The sequence below is a fragment of the Globicephala melas genome, chromosome X, assembly GCF_963455315.2.
Source record: "Globicephala melas chromosome X, mGloMel1.2, whole genome shotgun sequence".
Lineage (NCBI taxonomy): Eukaryota > Metazoa > Chordata > Mammalia > Artiodactyla > Delphinidae > Globicephala > Globicephala melas.
The window spans coordinates 85680809-85705687 of NC_083335.1; the positions used below are offsets into that span (position 1 = coordinate 85680809).

At 39.4% G+C, this 24879-nt stretch overlaps 1 protein-coding gene across 1 annotated transcript in view; it reads right to left on the reverse strand.

The window, feature by feature from the left end:
* Positions 1 to 1539: 1539 nt before the first annotated feature.
* ZNF157 (zinc finger protein 157) overlaps positions 1540 to 24879 on the reverse strand; it is a 34535-nt gene continuing 11195 nt past the window's right edge. Inside the window, exons 3-5 of the mRNA XM_060292400.1 lie at positions 11313 to 11439; positions 10924 to 11019; positions 1540 to 9989 (exon numbers count right to left, since the gene is read on the reverse strand). Of these exons, the coding sequence (XP_060148383.1) occupies positions 8965 to 9989; positions 10924 to 11019; positions 11313 to 11439 (1248 nt within the window). The 3' untranslated portion in view covers positions 1540 to 8964. The remainder of the gene's footprint in view (positions 9990 to 10923; positions 11020 to 11312; positions 11440 to 24879) is intronic.

The following is a 24879-nucleotide window of genomic DNA, read 5'->3' on the forward strand; positions in this document are numbered from 1 at the left end:
TGGTTTTGTGAGACCACTAAGCAGAGAACCCAGTCAAGCTTACTTGGACTTCTGACCTGTGAGGTCATAAATGGGTGTTGATTTAAGCTGTTAAGTTTGTGGTAATTTGTTACACAACGATAGAAAACGAATACAGTATTTGCCAGCTGTGTATTTGTGAAAGAGGGGATATGCCACAATGAAGAGAGGGTACTTTTCAAGGGAATTATTTACACAGGGCTTGGGGATTTGTCATCTGTTCTTGGCAACAGTAGAGATTTATAAACATGGGGATTTGTCCACAGTGAGGACTGCATAATGGAGAATTGTTATGGGTTGAATTGTGTCCTCCAAAAAGATACATAACCCCCACCATTTCAGAATGTGACCTCACTTGGAAATAGAAGCAGGAACATTATCGCTTGGGGGATGGCTGTCCTCTGAAGTCTTTGAAAATGTTGGTATTTTTCAGTGGGGGGATTTGTACACTAGAAATTAGTGTATGAGCATCACCATAAGAAAAACATTACAAATGAGTATATTAAATATTTGTAATGTCTTTGAGTTTGTCAAAATCATGAGTTAAACTAAAGATGCCAGAGGGCATGCAATTATTACTACTAATATTATACATTATTTCCAATATTATAAATTATCATTCCTAATAAAACATTATTTGCAATAATGTAAATGGTCATTACTAAGATCTATCACTACTGTTATAAAATATATTTACCATTACTATTACTAATAATAACTGTAAGGCCAACTGGCCCGAGGCAGGGGAACGCAATCAGATTCACAGGTTGCATCAGACCGAAACTCTCCGGACCACCCAGTTCCAGAAACTGACCTGGAGACTTTCCGGACCACCCAGTTCCAGGGACTGACCTGGGGACTTTCCACCCGGCCCAGCCTTCCCGCCTTTCGAGGGGCGGGACTAACGGTCCCAAGACTGATGCAACCTGCACCCGGATATTGCCACGATACCCGAAGAGACCACCAAATAAGGAATAACCTGCGCCCTCCTGGATTCACCACACCCCTTTCCCTTCTTCCCCTATAAAATCTTGCCCAACCCTCACCCAGGTGCGACTTCTCTGGCCCCTTTCTCTTGGACCAGTGAACCTCGCCCGGGAGCGCTCCCTAATAAAGCTCACTTGAAGCTTTCCTCTGTTTCGCGGTGCGGTTTGTTAAGATCCGACCTTACAATAACTAGTACAGAGAGCTATATGCCTAGCACTGTTTTAAGCACTTTACGTATATAATGTCATTTAATATTCACACTGCCCGTATGAGTTAGGTATTATTTTTATCCCCATTTTACAGATGTAGAAACAGGCATAGAGAAGTAATATGATTTCCCCAAGGACACAGAGCTAGGAAAAGGCAGGATTTCTTTGTCAGTCGTAAGTGGGAACTAATTAATTGTTTTTCTTTAAAAAATATTATAAGGAATCAAATTAAGAAATACTGACTTAGTTAATATCTTTTTTATTTTTATAATATTTCTTAAAACTTTATTGAGATGCAATCCACATACAATAAAATTTACCCATTTAATATGACAATTAATTTTAGTATATTCACAAAGTTGTGCAACCATCACAATAGAATTTTAGAATATTTTCATCATCCCAAAAAGAAACCCATTAGCAGTCACTCTCCACTTTTCCCACCTCCCCCAACCCCAGCCCTAGGTAACCACTAATCTACTTTCTGTCTCCATAGTTTGGACATCTCATACAAATGAAATCATACAATATGTAGTCTTTTGTGACTGGCTTCTTTCAAGTAACATGTTTTCAAAGTTCATCAATTTTGTAGCATGTATCACTACATCATCCCTTTTTATTACTGAATATTTTATTGTATGGATATACCACATTTTGATCAACCATTCATTAGTTGATGGATATTTGGGCTGTTTCCACTTTGGGACTACTCTGAATAATGCTGCTGTGAACATTTGTGTGTATGTTTTTGTATGGATATATGTTTTAATTTCTCTTGGGTGGATACCCAGGAGTAGAATTCCTAGATCATATGGTAACTCTATGTTTAACATTTTAAGAAACTTCCAAACTTTCTTCCAAAACAGCTGCACCACTTTACATCCCATTAGCAATGTTAAGATGAGTCCAATTTTTCTACATCCTCGTCAACACTTGCTATTGTCTATCTTTTTTATTCTAGCCTACTAGTGGTTGTGAAATATCTCATTGTGGTTTTGATTTCCATTTCCCTAATGCCTAATGATGCTGTGAAGCTTTTCATGTACTTAGGTCATTCATATATCTCATTTGGAGAAATGTCTATTCAGATCCTTTGCCCCTTTTTTTTCCTTTGCCCATTTTTAAGTTGGGTTATTTTTTTATTACTGGGTTATACAAGTCCTTTATATATCTGAGATACACATCCCTTATCAGATATATGATTTGCAAATATTTTTTCCCATTCTGTGGGTTGACATTTTACTTTCTTGACAGTACTATTTACCACACAAAAATTTTTAATTTTGATGAAGCCCAATTTATTTCCTTTTTGTTTTATAGTACGTGCTTTTGGTGTCATAGCTAAGAAACCATTAAGGCTTCGGATTTGAATACAGATTTGGCTTCAGTGTTCACGTTCTTCATCATTGCACTACATTGCCTGTCTAGCAATTGTCACTGTTAGTAATATTACACATGAAGTTATTATTATGAGAGTTTTGTGTTTTGATTGGAAAAAATATCCAAGGGGTGAATACACCCATAAATCATCCTCCAACCCTATCACAGACCTCAGAAGGATTCTGGGTAGGGACTGTGAGACCCATTTTTTTCAGGGAGAAGTACTGAGGGCTGGGTGAGGGTAGGGCCAGCCCCTATGCTACCCATGGAGCTGGACCCCATGCTGCACACCTCACAGGACTGCCAACCCCTTGTACTTCCTCTCAGCCATCAGAGATTCTTTTCCAAGCAGAGATTCACACACAGACACATGGAATGTGGGGGTGAGGGGTAACTCATTTTACTCACCTTAATGGATTTTCTAGAAGGGTAATGGGAGGAAATGTAGTGACTCACACCAGGACTCTGAACTAAATAGCCTCTCTGTAGGGTCTGCTTCTCCATAGCAGCCACAGCTAAAGGGAGCACCTGGAAGGTGCTCCCTTTGGAGCCTGCAACTCCCACTTGCTGTTTAATGCCTGAGGCCACATCCAGTGTATACAACAGTCCTTGGTGTTGAGAAACAGTTGGCAAAAGCAGAAAATAAGCAATAAGACATGTGAACATACCCAGGATTGAGGTAACATCAGGGAGGGTCAAGTAACCTATTCCATGTATTGGGGAACTGCCAGAAGCAGCAGGAACAGTCTGTGGTTCCAGACAATAGGTCAGGGCTGAGGAAACATCCCCGGACCCTAGAAAACAGCCATAGGGACCAGGAAACTGTCATGGCAGTGATGTGAACAGTCAGAAAAATTATCAAAAGGACAAAGGACCAGAAAACAGTCCTTGTAGTTAGAGGACAACCAGAGAGACTCTAGAACAGGCAAATGGAAGAAGAAAACATCCCTAAATGTCATGCAACAGCTAGAAATACCTAGGAGACAGCCAGACAGATAAGGGAACAATCTCAAGCTGAGGGCACAGCCAGAGAAACCAGGAAACAGTTAACGGGACAAGGGGATAGTGTCTGGACCTGAGGAACAGAGGGATCATCAAACATCTGAAGAGACCACAAAACAGTCCTTGTATCTGGGAGACAGTCAGAGGGGCTACAAAAGAGTGAGAGCAACAGGGCCTAGATCCAGAGGATCAGGCCAAAAACATCAAAGAAGAGTCTCTGAAGTGCTGGGAAAGGAAAAATAAAAAAGCAGTCTGCAGGACTGGGGAACCACCAGAGTCCGAGGAACAATTGAAACAGCAACAAACCAATTTACAGAAATCAGGGAACAATGACTGGTCCTAATAAAGGGTCATCAGAAACTGTGGGGAGTAATCACAGGGATCAAATATAGTATATTAATGACTAGTGGGAATTCAACAATCATGGGAGCTAATACAGCACCAGCAGATATGGTTATGGGGACTCATGGGAGTTAAAGACACTGTACTGGCGACCAATAGAAGATCATCAGAAACCATAAAGGGCTCTAATGCAGGGTAGGCTCTAATGAGTCCCAGGCATTATGCTGGGGCTCATGAGGTCAATACATTGTATTAGAGGATGAGTAACCTGCATCCACAGGGATGGGGGTAGCGAATGGGCTGATGCTGGGGTGGAGACAAAAATCACTTTAGTGGTGGCTAATGGCTTATCAGCAGGGTAATAAAGTACTAATATGGGATCAGCAGACACTAGTCAGATTTTTTATGAAGATCAAAGACACTCTACTTGTGGCAAAGATTAGAAGACACAGTGGTGACACTAATTAATATAGGATCAGTAGCAGATACTGTGATTGAAAAACGTGAGGCAAAGGCTCTAAACTAGTAGGTGGTAGTCAGTAGTCTCAGTGTTGAGGCCAGTATAGGGTTAGCAAACATGGTGATGGGCTCTAATGTATGGTCAGCATGCACTGTACTGGGACATCATTGCATTCAGACACTGTATTAGTGGCTAATGGGGGATCAACAGGCACAGTGATGATGGTTAATGCAGGGTCAGCAACACTGTGATTGGGACTTATGAAGGTCAAAGACATTGTACTCATTGCTAATGGGTGGTCAATAAGATGAGACTACTGTGGAATCAGCAGATACTGTGCCAGAAGCTCATGGAGGTTAGTCTCTGATCTTGTGGCTAATTGGGGATCAGCAAATACATTGCTGGAACCTCATGCATATTGAAGAAACAGTACTGCTGCCTAATGGAGGATCAACAGACACTGGGATCAGAGCTAACGTGGGGTCAGCAAACTCTACTCAGGCCTCAAGGGGTCAAAGACACAATACTCGTGGTTAAAGGCGAGGGAGAGGGACTCAGCAGCAGACACAGGGATTCAGCTACTGTAAGGACAAAAAACATGGTAATGGGTCCTCAAGGAGTTCATACTCTGTGTGGGTGTCTGACAAGTCGAAGACATTAACGTATGGTCAACAGATGCACTAATAGGCTATAATGTAAGGTCGGATGACATAGTGATGGAGGCTATTTAGGGGTCCTCAGGTAAAAAACTTGGAACTTGGTAAATGGGGGATCAGAAGATAGAGTGACAAGGTCATGTGAGTTCTGCAGACATTAAGCTGGGGCTCAAGAGATCAAAGTCACCATATTGGTGGCTAACTGGGGAACAGCAGATAAATATTTGTGCAATGGTGCTGTGTTGTGGGTTCATGGGGATCAGAGACACTGATATGGCTAATATCATGGCTAATAAAAAACCAGCAGACATAGTGAGGGGATCTAATGTAGGATGAGCAGATACTGCGATTAGAACTCATTGGATTAAATATACTGTACAGTGGACAGTGGGGAATGAACAAAGTGGTGAGAGCCAACATGGGGTCAACAGCCACTGCATTAGGTATAAATGAAGGTGATGACACATCGCTGGGAGCTAATGGGAGGTCAGCAGTCACCATGTTGAGTCTAAAAGAGGGCAAAAAGACATGATACTGAGCTAATAGATCATCAGTCACCAAGCTGGAGGCTAAAGGAGTGAAAAGACACTATGCTGTGAGCAAATGGAGGTCAGTAAAAATTGTAATAGCAGCTAAAAGGGGTGGCGAGACATGATGCTATGAGCTAAAGGGGGTCGGCAGACTCTGCTGGAATAAAAAGTGTGGGAAGACAAGCTATTGTGAGTTAATGGAAGGTCAGCAGACACTGTGCTCTTAACTAAAGGTGGTGATAAGAACTGCTATAAGCTAATGGAGTGGGTGTTAGTAGACACTGTGCAGACATGTGATGGGGGTAAGAACTACATCATGGTAGCTAATGCTAATGGAGGATTAGGAGAGACTGTGCTCAGGCTATTGGGAGCCAAATACACACAGTAGTATTGGCCAGTAGGGATCACCACATAGGTGATGGTAGCTAACGGAAGGCCAGCACAACCCATCATGGGCCTTAGTAAAGGTCATTTTCATGGAGCAAAACCATTTCTAAAGCCTTGGGAGGACCAAGTTTCCCATTGCCAGTGTCTTTCATCTGATCTAGTGGTCAAGATTCTTGGTTTTCTCCCAAGCAGCCCATATTTGACTCCTGATATGGGAACAAGGAATTCTTTATTGTTGTTTTAAAATTTTAATTGAGATATAATTTACATACAATAAAATGCACAAATCTTAAGTGTACTCATTTGATGACCTTGTGTATCCCCATTAACACCCACTCCAGTCAAGATACAGAATAGTTTCATCACCCTGGGAAGCTCCCTCCTACCTCATAGGAGTTAATTCCTACCCCAGAGGCAATCACTGATCTGCTTTCTGTCACTATAGATTACTTTTATTTATGTTTGACATTTTCCATAATAATAATAATTTTAAAACATCAAATTTAATTTTTTTAATGGATGAGATGAAGATTGGAAGAACTGATGAGATATCATTTTGATAAACTTAATAATTAGTAAATGAGGATGAGGGCATGCTATATACAAAGTGAAGAAAGTGTAATATGTATATTCAAGTGTATGCTGTATTGGGGGGCATCTGGTGATTAATTCAAATATCCTGGGTTGTCATAATCATTATGGAACACTCAGGGAAAAAAGCAAAAAAAAGTATTTAATTTTGCATCAATTTACTATGGCGCAGTGCTACCAAGTATTAAAGGTAAAGGATTCACTTTTGCTTATCAAAAAAGTGCAAGAGAAAATATTCACAAGGTTGAGAGGTTTATCACTAATAGACCTCCACTAAAGAAAACTCTAAAGGATGTTTTTCAGGCAAAGAAGAAAATGATCCTAGAGGAAATGCAGAAAAGAATGAAGAGCAATCAAAGTGGTAAATATGTGGGTAAAATAAAATGAATATATAAAACAAAAATGTTTTCTGGGGAGACATACACACACATGTATACACACACACTTATATACATATATATAGATACATATATTACATATAAATATATATATACCCCATAATACATAATATTTTTAATATATATGTATATACATGTACATGAGCAAATTTTCTATTAAAAGATTAACTTTCAAAGACAATTTCTTAGACAAAACCATACAATACTATTTAAAATTTTAAAAGGTGAGTTAAATAAAAAGACAAACCATATTCATGGATGGGAGGGCTTAAGCCATTTTACACCTTTCAGATCGGCAACAATTTTAAAAAAACAGATAAGTCCTGGTGAATATGTGTGAAAATGTAAACTTTTTCTCAAACTGCTCATGAGAGTGTAAATTAGTGCAATTTTTTTAACTTTAAAATTTAGTCAAGTTGAAAAACTTCTATATCAATCAGAACCCAGTTAGGAGACAGAAACCATACTGATTATTTTAACAGAGAGAACTTAAAATGAATTTTTAACTAGTGATGAAGTTATTAACCACGTAACTTAAAAGACAAAAAGAGAACATTAAAATTATCATGGAGGTAGCAACTGCAGAAAGCAGCTGGCCTAGGGTAACAAGGGAAGAAGTTGGAATTATTAAAAATAGAAGGTTGGAAGCAGGGTCTCATGTGACTGGGATTCATACCTCTAAGGAGGTGGCACCAGCCAGATGCTGCTAGGTCTCTGAGGGGGTGGGGTACCCTAAAGCTCTTAGTGCTGGAAAAGTGAAAACTGGATTAAACTGCTGCTACCATGAGGAACTGCTGCTGCCCAAGTGAAGAAGCAATGCTGGGCTGACAGATGAACAGGGAGCCAACCAGAAGGAAAAAAGGAGCAAGTCCCTTCTTCCTTCCGCAGACTCAATATTTATATTTAGTATCTCTTACTGGTAGGACCCAACAGGGAGTAGCAGCTGGCAAGACAGAAACGTGTTCTGTAGAGTCATGGCCCCAGCATCACAAAGCAGAGTATAGAAGGGTAGGTTTGGAGCTGAAGCACAATAGATTAATAACTGGCATACTGTCTACACCCTGGACCCATCATTTCCACTTCTAGATTTAAACACAAAACACAAAAATGATACAAATGTCTTTCACTAGGGGAATGGAGAAATAAATAAATATATTTATCAACATGGATAGATCTTGGAAATGTAACACTTCGTGAAAAAAAGCAAGTTGCATAAGTTTAAAAATAGTGTGATACCACTGATGTAAAGTATTTAAAAGAAATACAGCATTATATATTGTAGACTTCATACTACAAAGAAAAAATTTACGGTAGATTAAAATTCTAAATGTTGAAAGTGAAACCTTCACTTTAGAGGAAAGTATAGGAGAATATTATCACCTTGAAACCAATAATATGAAAACATAAAACTTCAGCAGAAGAAAAGAGTTAAAAAAATTAAATAACCAGTCACAGTCTGAGAGGAGATATTTGCAACACACATGACTGAAAAAGGATTTTTATATTTTTACATATTAAAAAAAAACAAGAAAAACAACATTTAAACCAAGAAGTAAAAGATAAACAGCCCATTAGAAAACAATGAGCAAAGGATATGAACAGTCATTGCACAGACGAAATAAAACAAATGGCCAGTCAACAGGTAAGCCAATGTTCAACCTCACCACTAATTAGGGAAATCCAAATGAAATGAAAACAACAATGAGCCACTCCCTAAGGCGATCAGGACAATTTTCACACCAACATAAGAGCCAAATTGTTACAAGTGCACTCTGTGTGCACCAGTAATCAGATGGCCCAAAGAGCTTGGTCAAATGGTGAGGGGAATCTTCTTAGAGAAGCTTTCTCCATAGTACAAGGCAAGGGCTGGCCTAAGTGAGTTCTCTGATGTTCTCTGAGGTGTGCTTTCTGGCAGAAGGCTTTCCCACATCCTTGACATTCAAAGGGTCTCTCTCCTGTGTCAATGAGGCATACTTGCACATAGAAAGCATTCCTGCATTCACTTCATTCATAAAGTTTCTCTCCTACGTGAGTTCTCCGATGTTGACACAGGGATTTCTTCATACTGAAGATTTTTCCACATTCACTACATTCATAGGGTTTCTCTCCTGAATGCATTCTCTGATGTTCAATGAGGCGTGCTTTGACATAGAAGGCATTACCACATTTATTACATTCATAAGGTTTCTCTCCTGTGTGAATTCGCTGATGTATTCCAAGAGATGAGTGCACCCTGAAAGATTTCCCACATTCGTTACACTGATAGGGTTTTTCACCTGTATGAGTTCTCTGGTGATTATTGAGAGTCATCTTCATTCTGAAGAATTTTCCACATTCACCACATTTATAGGGTTTCTCGCCTGTGTGAATTCTTTGATGTTGGTTTAGGGATTTTTTTGCACGAAAGTTTTTCCCACAATCACCACATTCATAGGGTTTCTCCCCTGTGTGAGTTCTCTGGTGTTGAGTAAGGGATATCTTAACACGAAATGTTTTCCCACATTCGCCACATTCATAGGGTTTCTCCCCTGTGTGAGTTCTCTGATGAATCATGAGGGTTGCCTTCTCAGAAAAGGTTTTCCCACACTCAGTGCATTCATAGGGTCTCTCTCCTGTGTGTGTTCTCCGATGTAGAATGAGTTGTGACTTCCTGCCAAAAGATTTTCCACATTCATTACATTCAAAGGGCTTCTCCCCTGTGTGAGTTTTCTGATGAGCAATGAGGTATGATCTTGCACTAAAGGTTTTTGCACATTCACCACATTTATAGGGTCTCTCGCCTGTGTGTATTCTCAGATGTTCAATAAGATTTGATTTCCTGCAGTAAGTTTTCCCACATTCATGACATTCAAAGTTTTTCTCTCCTGTGTGTGTTCTTTTATGTCCAACAAAGGCTGTTCTCTTGTAGAAGGCTTTCCCATATTCAACAGTTTGATCCAAAGTTTGAAGCTTCTGATGCTGAAGGTCATTATCATGACTGAGGGCATTACCCCCAACAGAATTGTTGGCACACAGCAGTGACAGAGAGCCTTTAAAAACAAATCAGATCATATCTCTCTCACTCAAAACCAACATAGGCTTTCCCTTGTCACAGTGTAAAATTAAAATGCTTAACAAAGCCTATAAAAATTCTACATAACTTAGCCCCCGGCTAACTCTCTGATATCACCTCTTAACACTCTCATCACCCACCATTAAGCCACACCAGCATCTTTGCTGTTCCTATGATATATTGCTCAGACTAGGCTTGGCACTTACTGTTCTCTCTGCTCAGAATACTAAAATTCCACATGGCTCTGTCTCTCTCACTTCACTGATGTTGGTGCACTAATGTTAACTTCCCCAAAGAGTCTTCTCTGACCACATTCCCCAAAAGCACAAACTCCATCACTGTCTGTTCTTCTTATCTTGAACTGATTTTCTTTTCACCACCAAACACCATGTATTTGTTTGTTTCTGGTCTCTTTCCCTCATTAGACTGCAAGCTCCAGGAGAACAGAGATATTACTTTATTCACTACTGGATCCCCACACCTAGAATGTGACCAGCATATAGTTGACCTCATTTAGGATTTGGTAGATGACTAAATGAATGTATGAATGATTGCTTGACAACAGAAGGCATCCAAGGCAATGGAGGGAAGGAAGGCAATTGAGAATACTAAAGAGAGACAGACTAGCTAAGAATAAATGTCTAAGCTGAGGCAGGCAGGGAAAGATAAGAGTGGTAAATGACTACAAAAATTGAGATAAAATAGGAGAGAGCACTTAAGTGTGAGCATGATATTGGGATGTAGGATTTAGCTATCTAAAGCATGTAGACCTTTGTCCTCTGGTCATTTTCAAAGAGCAAGGGCCTCTGAAAAGAGATTCCTGAAAAACACTGCCCAAACTTAACCTTTGACCTGAATTCCTGAGCTCTTATTTCCCCTATTTTCCACATGTCTAGTTCTTGCTCACTCACCTGGGTAACCATGGCCTGAGGATTCCTCCTCTAATATCCACAGTTCTTCCCCTCGCTCCAACTTGAAGATCATCTCTGGTTTGGCCACGCAGAGGCCTGTTAATGGGAAATGGCACAGGACGTGGGCCAAGTTGTCTGAGCTTTAGGGCCTCTGATGGAGGAGAAAAGTGCATCTTCATGAGCTGCACAAGGAAGGGTGCCCATTGAAACCTTTCATTGGGGGAAGTGAGAACACACACACTCTTCCTGGTGCCCCAAACTGATAAATCATCTGTGACCTCTTGAATCTAGAACTAAAGTATCACTGAACTCTGCAAAGGCTGCCCAGGTTACAGCAACCAAGAAAGGAAACACATGCTACCAGGAGTTACATGGACAATAATCCTCACCCACAGACGCCAGGTTGCTGTAGTTCTCCAGCATCACATCCTTGTGCATGGTCCTCTGGGCAGGGTCCAGTCTGTACCACTCCTGTCGGGTAAAATCCACAGCCACGTCTTCAAATGACACAGATCCCTGTAACAACAATCTGCAATGATCAGAATGGGACACATGGAAAAGATGTGTGGGAACTAATTCTTTCAATAGAGCACTTTTGACAGTTGACTAGAAAAAGCTACACTGGTGTCAACTGAAAAAAAAAAAAGCACAACGTGAGAGTTGTGAGTTAAGTTTTATTTGGGGCAAAATGAGGACTATAGCTCAGGAGACAGCCTCTCAGATAGCTCTGAGGAACTGCTCTGAAGAGGCAAGGGGGGAGGTCAGTATATATGTGATTTTGGTGAAGGGGGTACATGCAATTAAGCACACATCTTGGTAGAAGGTTGCTGCTAGTCAGCAGGAGCAGATGTCTCCGTTAATGGTTTTAGTGCTTTGCTAGATATGAGAAGATGCAAGAAATTGAGTTCAGAACATTTTCTCCTGAAAATATCTAACTATCTGAAGGCCTGCTCTGCCAGTTTTTCCCAGAGCACAGAGTGTCTCATTCCTGATCTCCACCCTGAACTCCTTTCAGGGTATGTTGAAGGTCAGTGACTGCAGTGGCTAGTGACTTCATCCTTGTAGGGGCAGATAGCAAGTGACAATTTTTAGCTGGCACTGGAAACCTGACCCTTTCTTGCTTGATACTATACTTTGGGGGAGGAAAACACAGAACAGTCCTGCTAGTGTATTAATTTTTCAATTCATGGAGAAAAGACCACTGACTACTGAGTTAACACTCTGTGCCTGGACCTGTCCCAATTGCTGGGGAAACAAAGATAGAGTGCCTGCTCTCAAGGAGCTTGTACCCAAATAAGGAGACTTGCACAGGCATGCCGTGTTTTACTGCACTTCACTTTATTGTGCTTCACAGATATCACGTTTTTTACAAATTGAAGGTTTGTGGCAACCCTGCAATTGTCAGATGATGGTTAGCAATTTTTTTTTTTTTCTGGTACGCGGGCCTCTCACTGTTGTGGCCTCTCCCGTTGCGGAGCACAGGCTCCGGACGTGCAGGCTCAGCGGCCATGGCCCATGGGCCCAGCCACTCTGCGGCATGTGGGATCTTCCCAGACCGGGGCACAAACCCGTGTCCCCTGCATTGGCAGGCGGACTCTCAACAACTGCGCCACCAGGGAAGCCTGATGGTTAGCATTTTTAAGCAACAAAGTATTTTTTAATTAACGTATGTACATTGGTTTTTTTAAACATAATGTTATTGCACACTTAATAGACTACAGTATAATGTCAATGTAACTTTTATATGCACAGGGAAACCAAAAAATTCATGTGTCTCGCTTTATTGCAATATTTTCTTTATTGCAGTGGTCTGGAACCAAACCTCCAATATTTCGGAGGTATGCCTAAATGTGAACACACACCTGCAATGAGATGTTATAGGAGCTATGCTGGACATGTGTACAGGGTGCAATGGGCTTTCACAAGGGATGGAATAAGATTCCAACTTGTGTTATTGGGGAGGTAGAGCTTTGAATCCTTAAACAAGAATATAACCTCCCTCACGAATATGGGGCAGTAGTATGAGAAAAGGCAGGAAGACATGAAACACACATGGTGAGTTAGAGAACTATAAATAGCACAGTATGACAGGAAAACAGTGCTTTGGGCTGTGATGAGATAAAGGGCTATAGAGATATTCAGGGGCAGACAGTGGAGGGATTTTCACCTTTTTATTTCTATCTATCATCAGTCTCCAAAATACTTGACTCTTTATATGATCAGAATATTTTCTGACCTTCCCACAATATAGTTAGATTTATAAGTTATACAGAAGTATTGTCAAGTAGGAGAAAGGGAGAGAATATTACTCTCCCTTGAGAGTGAACAGCTGGGTTGATGAACAGCTGGGTTGAGGCTGGTGCCACAATATTGAGATTAGCAAAACAGGAAAGACAGTGGGTTGGCAGAAGGGGAAATTGAGATAGATCTTAGACCTGAGCTGGAGTGTTTATGTCACATACTGATAGAGACGTCCAGCTGGAAGGTGCATATATGATGCTGGATCTGTGAGAGGAGGCTAGGATAGACGAAGGATTGAGAGGCAGTAGCATTTCAGCACTAGCTGAAGCCACCAGAATAAACTGGGTGGCTAAGAGAACACAGAGCTTGAGAGAGGCATCAAATACAGAGTCAGCAGGTACACCAATATGACATGAAGACTGAAAGGGGGTGGGAGGGGCTCTTGTGGGACAGAGAAAATGAGAGAAAGCCTCTTTTCTTTCTCATGCAGTCCTGCCCCAAAGTAAATCCCAGTGCCAAAGATGTAACCTTGCAGCAGCGGGCTCCTCAAACTCTAAAGGAGAGGAATCCTCTTCTTTGGCCAGAGGAATAGTGGTCTGAAGAGTATGGGAAGGATCCCCATTGCCTTTCTTCTAACCTCTCACCACTTGGCCTCAAGGGCAAACCTAGTTGCAGAAAGTGAGTGCCAGGATGGAGATGAAAGCCCCAACTGTCCAGCTAGAGGACCAAGATGGGGAAGCCCTGGGAACAGAGGTGTGGGGGTGATCGCCCTAACAATGTAGCTTCAAAATACATGAAGCAAAACTGAAAGAAGAAATGGGACAATCCACAAATATGGCTGCCAACTTTCATCACCTCTCTTAGTGACGAGTGAAAATCAACAAAGATACAGAAAAACTGAACACCACCAATCATCCAAGGAATTGTAGAACATTTCACTCAAAAACTGAGATTAACTGTTTCTTCAAGTATACATGGAATATTCACCAAGCTAGACCATATCCTGGATCATAAAACAAACCTCAACACAATCAAAGGGCCCACTGGGTACCAAGGAAAATTGACTTGGAGCAATCAACTCTGAGATATATCCTAATTAAAACTATTAGAATTTAAAGGCAAAGAAAAATATTCCTCAGGGCCTCCAGGCAAAAGAATTAGATCGGCATCCATTTCTCAAAAACAACACAGAAAGTAAGGCAATAGTAGAACAGCACATTCAAGAAAATTAAGGAAAGAAAGTACAAATAAAGGAAATTATATCCAGCCAAGATACCCTTCAAGTATCAAGGCCGTCAGAAAAAGTTTTGAATAGGCCAGAATATGTGTGCCCTTCCTAAGGAATTTGCTAGAGCTTCACTGCTTAATATGGTAGCCACTAACCACATGTGGCTATTTGAGTTTAAATTTTGATGAATTAAAATGGAATAAAATTAAAAATTCAGTTCCTCAGTCACACTAAAGCACATTTCCAGTGCTCAGTAGCCACATGTGGCTGGTTACAGTACTGGACAGTACTGGACAGCACAGATACAGAACATTCCCATCACTGAAGGAAGTGTTACTGGATAGCACTATAGTAAACAATTAGCTTCAACCAAAAACAATGAATGGGAAAATTCTGGCAAAAGGACTGACAGTAAGCATTTCATATATTTAACGGTGAAGATAAGACTAAAATAAGGCTGGGGTCATGGGTTGAAGGATAATGTATACACATTAAGTGTTCTGACAAAGTAGAAAAAATACAACTAAAATATGGGAGGAGAAGAGAAAGAAAGGGGGAAATTGAATAAGATCATTTACTGCTGTATAGGTAACAGATGAGAGACAAATTAGATGGTAAAAGATTAATTTAAAAAAGGTAAATTGGGGCTTCCCTGGTGGCGCAGTGGTTGAGAGTCCGCCTGCTGATGCAGGGGACACGGGTTCGTGCCCCGGTCCAGGAAGATCCCACATGCCATGGAGCGACTAGGCCCGTGAGCGATGGCCATTGAGCCTCCGCGTCCGGAGCCTGTGCTCCGCAACAGGAGAGGCCACAACAGTGAGAGGCCCACTTACCGAAAAAAAAAAAAAAGGTAAATTGGTAAAGCCATTATGGAAAACAGTGTGAAGATTACTCAAGTAATTAAAACTAGAAATACTGTATGATCCTGCAGTCCTGCTTCTGGGTATATGTCCAAAGGAAATGAAATCACTATGCCAAATAGGTATCTGCACTCCCATGTTCATTGCAACATTATTTGCCATAGCCAATATATGGAAATAACCTAAGTGTCCATCAGTGGATGAATGGATAAAAAAGATCTAGTATATATAGAGTGGAGTAGTATTCATCCATGAGAAAGAAGGAAATCCTGCCATTTTCAACAACATGGATGAACCTGGAGGACATTATGCTAAGAAATAAGTCAGACAGAAAGACAAATACTGTATGATCTCACTAATATGTGGAATCTAAAAAAAAAAATTAAAAAGTCAAACTCAGAAGCAAAGAGTAGAATGGTGGTTACCAAGGGTATGGGGGAAATGAGGAGAGATGTTGGTCAAAGAGTATAAAGTTACATTTATGTAGGATGAATAAAGTCTAGAGATCTAATATACAAGCATGATGACTATACTTAACACTGTATTGAACAACGGAAATATACTAAGAGAGTAAATTTCAGGTGCACTCATCACACACAAAAAATGGTAACTATGTAAGGAGATGATATGTTAATTAGCTTAACTGTAGGAATCATTTCACTATGTATATGTATATCAAATCATCATGCTGTACACCTTAAATATATACAATTTTATAAATAAATATGTAAATAAAAAGAAAGATATAAGGGTTGACTAAGAGTACTATAAAAAGGATTAACACAAAGGTAACCACCAGCATAAAAATACAAGTCTTCCTAACTACCAAAAAAAGTTTAGAGGAAACACTCAATAGAAAAAGAAACACAGTAAATATAACAAATACACACAGTAATTACATCATAAGATAAAATGAGAGAACTGAGAACATATTTGTATTATTTATATTACCAAACAGTAATACAAATAAATGTGAATAGGCTTACTTCATCTATTAAAATAAAAAGGTTTTCACATTGCCTTGTAAAGCAGAACCCAACACAATGCTGTATACAAGAGACATGCTTAAAATGGTCTTTCAAAAAGGCTAAAGTTAAAACGATGGGCAAAGATTTACCAAATGAAAACAATATAAAAGCAGGGATTGAAATCCTGATACCAGACAGAGTAGAATTCCAAAAGGATATAAGATAAAGTGGGATACTTCGTAATGTTACAAGCCCTGTTCAAAATGAAGATATAACAATAAAGATATCTGTAAATATCTATGCACAAAGTAACACAGCAAAAGCCTACATAAGCTGAAAACTACAGAGATACAAGAAGAAATAAAAGCTTTCTCTAATGGGAGACTTTTAAAGAGAGAGAGAAAGGCGGGGGAGGGAAGGAGGGAGAGAGGGAGAGAGAAGGAAAGAACAAAAGAAAGAAACACTATACCCAGATCATACAGAATATACTTTTTCTCAGGTGTACATGGAACATTCACAAAACTTGATCATATACTAGGGCACAAAGAAAACAATCTCAGTAAGTTCCTTAAAATTGAAATATTACAAGCAACACTGATCACAATCAATAAAGAAATTTAAGAACCAAAAATGGACAAGCTGATTCTAAAATTAATATAGAAATAAAACCACAAGACTTAGATTAGCCAGAGCAATTTTGAACAAGAAAAAAGTTAGAGGACTTACATTACCTCATTTCAAGACTTACAAAGCTACAGTTTTCAAAACAGTGTAGTATTATTGTAAAGATATACATGAGAGGGACTTCCCTGGTGGTCCAGTGGGTAAGACTCCACGCTCCCAATGCAGGGGGCCCAGGTTCAATTCCTGGTCGGGGAACTAGATCCCGCATGCTGGAATGAAGATCCCACGTTCCACAACTAAGAGCTGGCACAGCCAAAATAAATAAATAAATATTAAAAAAAAGATATCCATGAGACAAAATAGAATTTAGAAATAGATTCACACATATATGATCAATTGATGTCTGACAAAGGTGTCAAGAATATTCAGTGGGGACCTCCTAGGGAAATGGAAATAAAAACAAAAATAAACAAATGGGACCTAATCAAACTTAAAAGCTTTTGCACAGCAAAGGAAACCATAAACAAGACCAAAAGACAACCCTCAGAATGGGAGAAAATATTTGCAAACGAAGTAACTGACAAAGGTTTAATCTCCAAAATATACAAACAGCTCATGCAGCTCAATATCAAAAAAACAAACAACCCAATCCAAAAATGGGCAGGAGACGTAAATAGACATTTCTCCAAAGAAGACATACAGATGGCCAACAGACACATGAAAGGATGCTCAGCATCACTAATCATTAGAGAAATGCAAATCAAAACTACAATGAGGTATCACCTTACACCAGTCAGAATGGCCATCATCAAAAAATCTACAAACAATAAATGCTGACGAGGGTGTGGAGAAAAGGGAGCCCTCTTGCACTGTTGGTGGGAATGTAAATTGATACAGCCACTATGGAGGTTCCTTAAAAAACTAAAAATAGAACAAGCATATGACCCAGCAATCCCACTACTGGGCATATATCTGAGAAAACCATAATTCAAAAAGAGTCATGTACCACAATGTTCATTGCAGCACTATTTACAGTAGCCAGGAAATGGAAGCAACCTAAGTGTCCATCGACAGATGAATGGATAAAGAAGATGTGGCACATATATACAATGGAATATTACTCAGCCATAAAAAGAAACGAAATTGAGTTATTTGTAGGGAGGTGGATGGACCTAGAGTCTGTCATACAGAGTGAAGTAAGTCAAAAAGAGAAAAACAAATACCATATGTTAACACATATATATGAAATCTTAAAAAAAATAAATGGTTCTGATGAACGTAGGGGCAGGACAGGAATAAAGACACAGACGTAGAGAATAGACTTGAGGACACGGGGAGGGGGAAGGGTAAGGTGGGATGAAGTGAAAGAGCAGCATTGACATATATACACTACCAAATGTAAAATAGATAGCTAGTGGGAAGCAGACGCATAGCACAAGGAGATCAGCTCGGTGCTTTGTCACCACCGAGAGGGGTGGGATAGGGAAGGTGGGAGGGAGACGCAATAGGGAGGAGATATGGGGATATATGTATACGTATTGCTGATTCACTTTGTTATACAGGAGAAACTAACACAACATAGTAAAGCAATTACACTCCAATAAAGATGTTAAAAAAAAAAAGAATATTCAGTGGGGAAAGGATACTCTTCTCAACAAATGTCTCTGGAACAATCAATCAGTCATATCCAGAAAAACTTCAGAATTCCTGAGGGATAGTTACTGAACTGTTAAGACTGGTTATCTCCAGAAGGTGAGATTATGAGGACTCTTCAAATTAAAATTTTTATGTTTCTGATCATTTAGTTAAGGTAGTGTCCGTCAGTTTTCTCCACTGTAAAGTTACCAATTTTCCCTATGTAATTAATGAGCAATGTGTAGGAACATACCTTGAAACTATGTAAATGTATTGTTCCTCATTAAACTTTCATCCGATAGCTTTGGCATCCATCAATGATTCTTGCTTGGCTTAATTATTACTAACTAGAATGGTTGCAAAAGGTTATTTTTCTAACTCCATCATTCTTTCCACATTACTAGTTGCCACTAGACCTTAAGGAAGGGCTTTTCCTTTCTCCCTCGTTCATACATTTACTATCAGTATGGACTCAAGGTTTATCTTAGTTTTCAGCCAGGCTCAACACCCAGCTGAGTACCCAAAGGCCATATGCACATATGTGGGTAAATGGCCAGAGGGCAGAGAAGAAAGTTTTCTGGGACTCTTTGACATGGAAGAATAATGCACTGTGATTCCAAAATCTGTTGGTCAAGTCCTAACAGGGGCCACAGTTAGATTAAAAGGATATAGGGATGCAACAGTTGATGGAATTAAGGTGAAAATCTGCATGAAAATGGGAATATTTGAATAGACTTTATGTGAACTGTACCTCCTTCATCTAAATGTGTTCCTGAGATGGATATTTATGTCTGACCGGGGAATACTTCTCCTACGTAGTATTATAAAACAAGAGGAGTATAAGTTCATCCCTTGGCCAGTATTAATTGCACATCACAAATGAGAATCTTTATAATTGCCTAAGCTCATACAAGTTGTTATTTTGAAGCAGTGTAGAAAATGTGGTGGACAAAAAAAGTTGCCATTTTAATTAATGACATGTTAGAAGCTGGAGTGCTGGTCCAACAAATTCTCTTAGAATAGCCCTGAGTGGTCCATGAAAAAGGCGGATGGCTCAGGGAGACTAACAGCAGATCATCAAGGCTTAAATAAATTAGTATCACCTAATAGCATCAGTACTTCCTGATATGGTTTCAACAGTGGAAAAATACAGGAAGTTAAAGGAGACTGGTTCTCAGTGACTGATCCTGCAAATGCTTTTTTCCCTATCTCAATATAGGAAGAGTCAACTACAGTTTGCTTTCATGTGGGAAGGATCCTAATTTACATTTACTGTACTGTCAAAATGTTATTTGAATTCACCAGCTGTCATAATTCAACTGTCATAATTTGGTTAGAAGGGATTTAGACTTAATGCAGGTCCCAAGTATAATTATATACTACATTGATGATATGATAATATTAGAAACTGAAGATCGAACAAGGACTGACTTAAATGCAACAGTGACACATATGATCAACAGAAGCTAGTTGATAAATCCAACAAAAATCTAAGGGTCCACTCAAATGGTGAAATTCTTAGGAATACCCTTGGCAGGAGCCACATGTGACATTCCACAGGCAACAAAAATGAAGTGTTGTTGCCTACCTTTGGTACTAAGAAGAAACACAGCCCATGATTGGATTACATGGATTTTTCAGGATGCATGGTCCACATCTGCAAACATTGCTAGCTCCTCTCTATAAAATGACCCAAAAGAAGGCCATATTTGTATAAGGGCCTGAAAAAAAGTAAGCTATGTCTGAATTGCAAAAAGCGGTAGCTCTCTTGATATCTTTGGGCATCATGAACGGAATGTTGCTGACAACAGGCAAAAGTGGAATTCAAGAGGGAATCTTATGCTAGAGAAAGAAACATTGTTGCAATAATTCAATTCTGTCTTTTTTTTTTTTTTTTTTTTTTTTTTTGCAGTACGCGGGCCTCTCACTGTTGTGGCCTCTCCCATTGCGGAGCACAGGCTCCGGACATGCAGGCTCAGCGGCCATGGCTCACGGGCCCAGCCGTTCCGCGGCATGTGGGATCTTCGAACTGGGGCATGAACCCGTGTCCCCTGCATCGGCAGGCAGACTCTCAACCGCTGCGCCACCAGGGAAGCCCCAATTCTGACTTCTTGATGGTTCTGAAACTGAAACTGAAGCATTCAGTTTCCTCTGGATGCTCCTTGAGAAAAAGCATGGCAGTTTACTGCACAGGCAGAAAGACCAACTACATCCATGGTGCACTCTTCCAGTGGAGACATTTGGACACTGTTGGGGATGGTACTTTATCCATGCCACGTCATCTGGACATTGATTAGCAATTTCTTATTTGGTAATGCTCCTCCTGCACAGACTTCTTTGATAACAACATCATCAGAACTCTCAAATTGTGCACCATCTAGCAACTCAGAAAAAAAGAGAACCAGCCAGAAAGGAGTGTCAGAAAAGCATGGGGAAGACTTCAAAAAGGAAGGGAGGTAGATTAAGGACTCAATGATGGTGAAGATGAAAACACTTGGAATGCAAATTCTACTCAACAGATGTAGTGAGACTAGAACAATACGTGCAATAATCATTGCATTTCTCTTACAATTTAATTCAACTAAAATTCTACTAGGATGTAGGATTGCTTTATGTTTTCCAACTAATCTTTATTTTAAAGTGTCTCTTTAATCCTGCTTAGTGGGTGTGGGTTAAAACTGTCTAACTCAGAAAAGTCAAGAGAGAAAATAACGATGAACTGGTTGCAAAGTCCCTGCATATGGCAACCAACTGTTAGAAGCCTAAAGAATCTAAAGGTCTTATATATAAAATAGATAAATAAGGTCCTACTGTATAGCAAAGGGAACTATATTCAATATCTTGTAGTAACCTATAATGAAAAAGCATATATATACATATATATATGTATAACCGAATCACTTTGCTGTATACCAGAAACTAACACAACATTGTAAATCAACTATACTTCAATTTTTTTAAAAAAAGAATCTAAAGGTCTGACACAACTACCTTCCAGCAACTTTCTTATGTAGTATTTTACGTACCCAGTATCCCTATGCTCTCAGATGGCATGCTTTGTTTAGAAGTATTTTGGTCAAAAACTCTTAAGCCCACACAAAGTAACTGGTATATCACTGAGTAACTTGACTTTGGGTCAGATGCATTTTAATTACCCAATCAGAGGATAATTAATGTTCACCCTTTCTCTTATCACTCATTAACTGTAAGCAAAATCTTATAGGTTTTAATCTTACTTAAACACTGAATGAAAAAAATATTTTCAAAAAGAGAAAGAGCCATAGGAGTCCTGTAATAGCATTTATGACAAAGTTGTAATTGAAGATACTGTTTCCATCATCCATATGAAGATCCATCAAAAGATTTCTTAACTCTCGAGTATCAGGAAACCTTTACTATAGAGGAATTATCGATTTCTCTGTGGGGGTGTTGAAATTCATGTGTTTGATTGGACGTCTAACTCTGTTATGTCGTCCCAGAATATCAGAGATAAATCTAGACTTCGAAGTTTCTAATTGTGTAGGATTGTTGACCAACATGCCTACATTCTAAAACTTGTTTTGATATCTTCTTCTTTTTATTTCCCTTCCTTTTATCCTAATATTTGTCTATTTATACTTAGAAGTGCCCTAAAAACCACAGGAAAACAAAATTAATAAGTAAATAAATGAACAAATAAAAACTGGCTGGAGATGTGGCCATCTCTAACTCTTTTTTGGAAGATCTGGGAAGGAAGAGCTGGAGAGGGGTAGAGCACTGATCAGGAGAAAGTTGACATGCATTGCCCAGAATCATCAGCCTCCAAACAGTATTACTGTTTAGTGGGAAGAGGAAGATTTTTCACTGTCATCCACTGAATTCCTTACAATTTAGTGAACCCTCTCCTGTGACACAAAAATTCAATTTCCCAAAAAACATCTTTAACAAATAATCATGGATGTATGTAAAGAAACAAATCGAGGAGTTTCACCATCAAATTGTCAATTATAATGAAAACTTACCACCATTGCCAGTGCTCAAAGGATGGAGTGCTATGTAACCACTAAAATTATGTAGAAAATTATTTCTGGACATGGAAAAATATTTATCTAACACTCCCAATGTTTCTTTTTTTTAGAAAAGGCAACCATTCTTATTAGTTTTACTTCATTTGCCATTATTTGTTATATTATAGGATAAACCAAGAAAGTAATTGTGTTAATGTCATTATAACACCTCCACCAAAGAAAGATATGTAAGTATAATAGCAAAGAAGTAAAAGTTCTGTAATTTTAATCTGAACTGGAAATGAGCTCTGTGTTTTTTTTCTCTCTTAAGAAGTAGGCTGATTTCTGCTTCTGGGAAAATAGAGTAAATATACTTCTTCCCATTCCTCCTGCTAAGTATGACTAAAAACTCTGAACACCATATACAAAACAAAGTTGTAATTCAAAAAAATACACGCACCCTAATGTTCATAGCAGCACTATTTACAATAGTCAAGACACAGAAGCATCTTGTATCCATCAACAGATGAATGGATAAAGAAGATGTGGCATATATATATATATATATATATATATATATATATATATAGTGCCACTTGGTACTGATGAGGTGACGCCCTCTCTTCCCCAGCTGGAGTGAAGTCAGAGGAAGCCAGCTAAAACAGGTTTAAATAAGAACAAGATTCTCACAGCATAATACCAAAAATGCCTAGGTTTCAATTGACAATCACTCATATCAAGAAACAGAAAATCTCAAACTGAATGAAAAAAAATCAATAGGTATCAAGACTGACATAACAGAGATAATTATCCAACAAAGATTTTGAATCAGTCATCACAAAAACGCTTCAGTGAGCATGTCTCAGGAAAAAAATAGAAGATATAAAGAAGACCCAAATGGAAATTTTAGACCTAAAAAACACAATAACTAAAATTAAAAACTCAATGGGTGGGGGCTTCCCTGGTGGTGCAATGGTTAAGAATCCCCTGCCAATGCAGAGGACATGGGTTTGAGCCCTGGTCCAGGAAGATCCCACATGCCACAGAGCAACTAAGCCCATGCACCACAACTACTGAGCCTGCACTCTAGAGCCCGCAAGCCACAATTACTGAGGCCCACATGCCACAACTACTGAAGCCTGTGTGCCTAGAGCCTGCGCTCTGCAGCAAGAGAAGCCATTGCAATGAGAAGCCCTCGCACAGCAACGAAGAGTAGCCCCTGCTCGCCACAACTAGAGAAAGCCCATGCACAGTAACAAAGACCCAACACAGCCAAAAAATAAATAAAAAACAAAAACAAAAAACACACAAAAAACCTCAACGGATGGCCTCAACAACAGAACAGATGGGACAGAGGAAAGACTCAGTGAAATGGAACACAGAAGAATAGAAATTACCCAGACAAAATTGACTGGAAAAATACTGCCTCAGGGACCTGTGGGACTGTAGCAAAAGAACCAACATTCATGTTATCAGAACACAAAAAGGAAAGGAGAAAGAGGATGGGGCTTTAAAAGTACATGAAGAAATAATGGCTGAAAACATCCCAATTTGGCAAAAGACATAAATTTACAGATTCAAGAAACAGAGCAATCCCCAAATAGGATAAAACCAAAGAAATCCACACCAAGACACATCCTTAAACTTCTGAAAACTAAATATTAAAATATATGTACTGAGGGACTTCCCTGGTGGTCCAATGGTAAAGAATCCACCTTGCAATGCAGGGAACGTGGGTTCGATCCCTAGTCAGCAAACTAGGATCCCACATGCCGTGGGGCAACTAAGCCCGCATGCCACAACTACTGAGGTCGTGCATCTCAGCTAGAGCCTGCATGCCACAAACGACAGGGCCCATGTGCTCTGGAACCAGTGCACCACAACTACAGGGCCCACGCACCCTGGAGCCTGTGTACCACAACTAGAGAAGAGAAAACCCACACACCACAGCTAGAGAGAAGCCCACACACCACAATGAATAGCCTCCGCACCACAACAAAAGATCGCACTTGCCTCAACGAAGATCCCACGTGCTGCAACTAAGACCCGACACAGCCAAAAATAAATAAATAAAATAAATAAATAAATCTTTAAAAAAATAAAATAAAATATATGCACTGAAAGCCATGAGAGAGAAACAACACCTTACAAAACAATGTGAATGACAGCAGATTTCACATCAGAAACCACAGATGCCATAGGAGGTAGCATAACATTTTTCAAGTGCTGAAAGAAAAGAACTGTCAAGACAGAATCCTATATCTAATGAAAATATCCTTCAGGAATGAAGGAGAAATAAAGACATTCTCAGATGAAGGAAAACTAATAGAATTTGTCACCAGCAGACTTACCTTAAAAGAATGGCTAAAGGAAATTCCCTAAACAGAAAATGAAAGATAAAATAAAGAATCTTG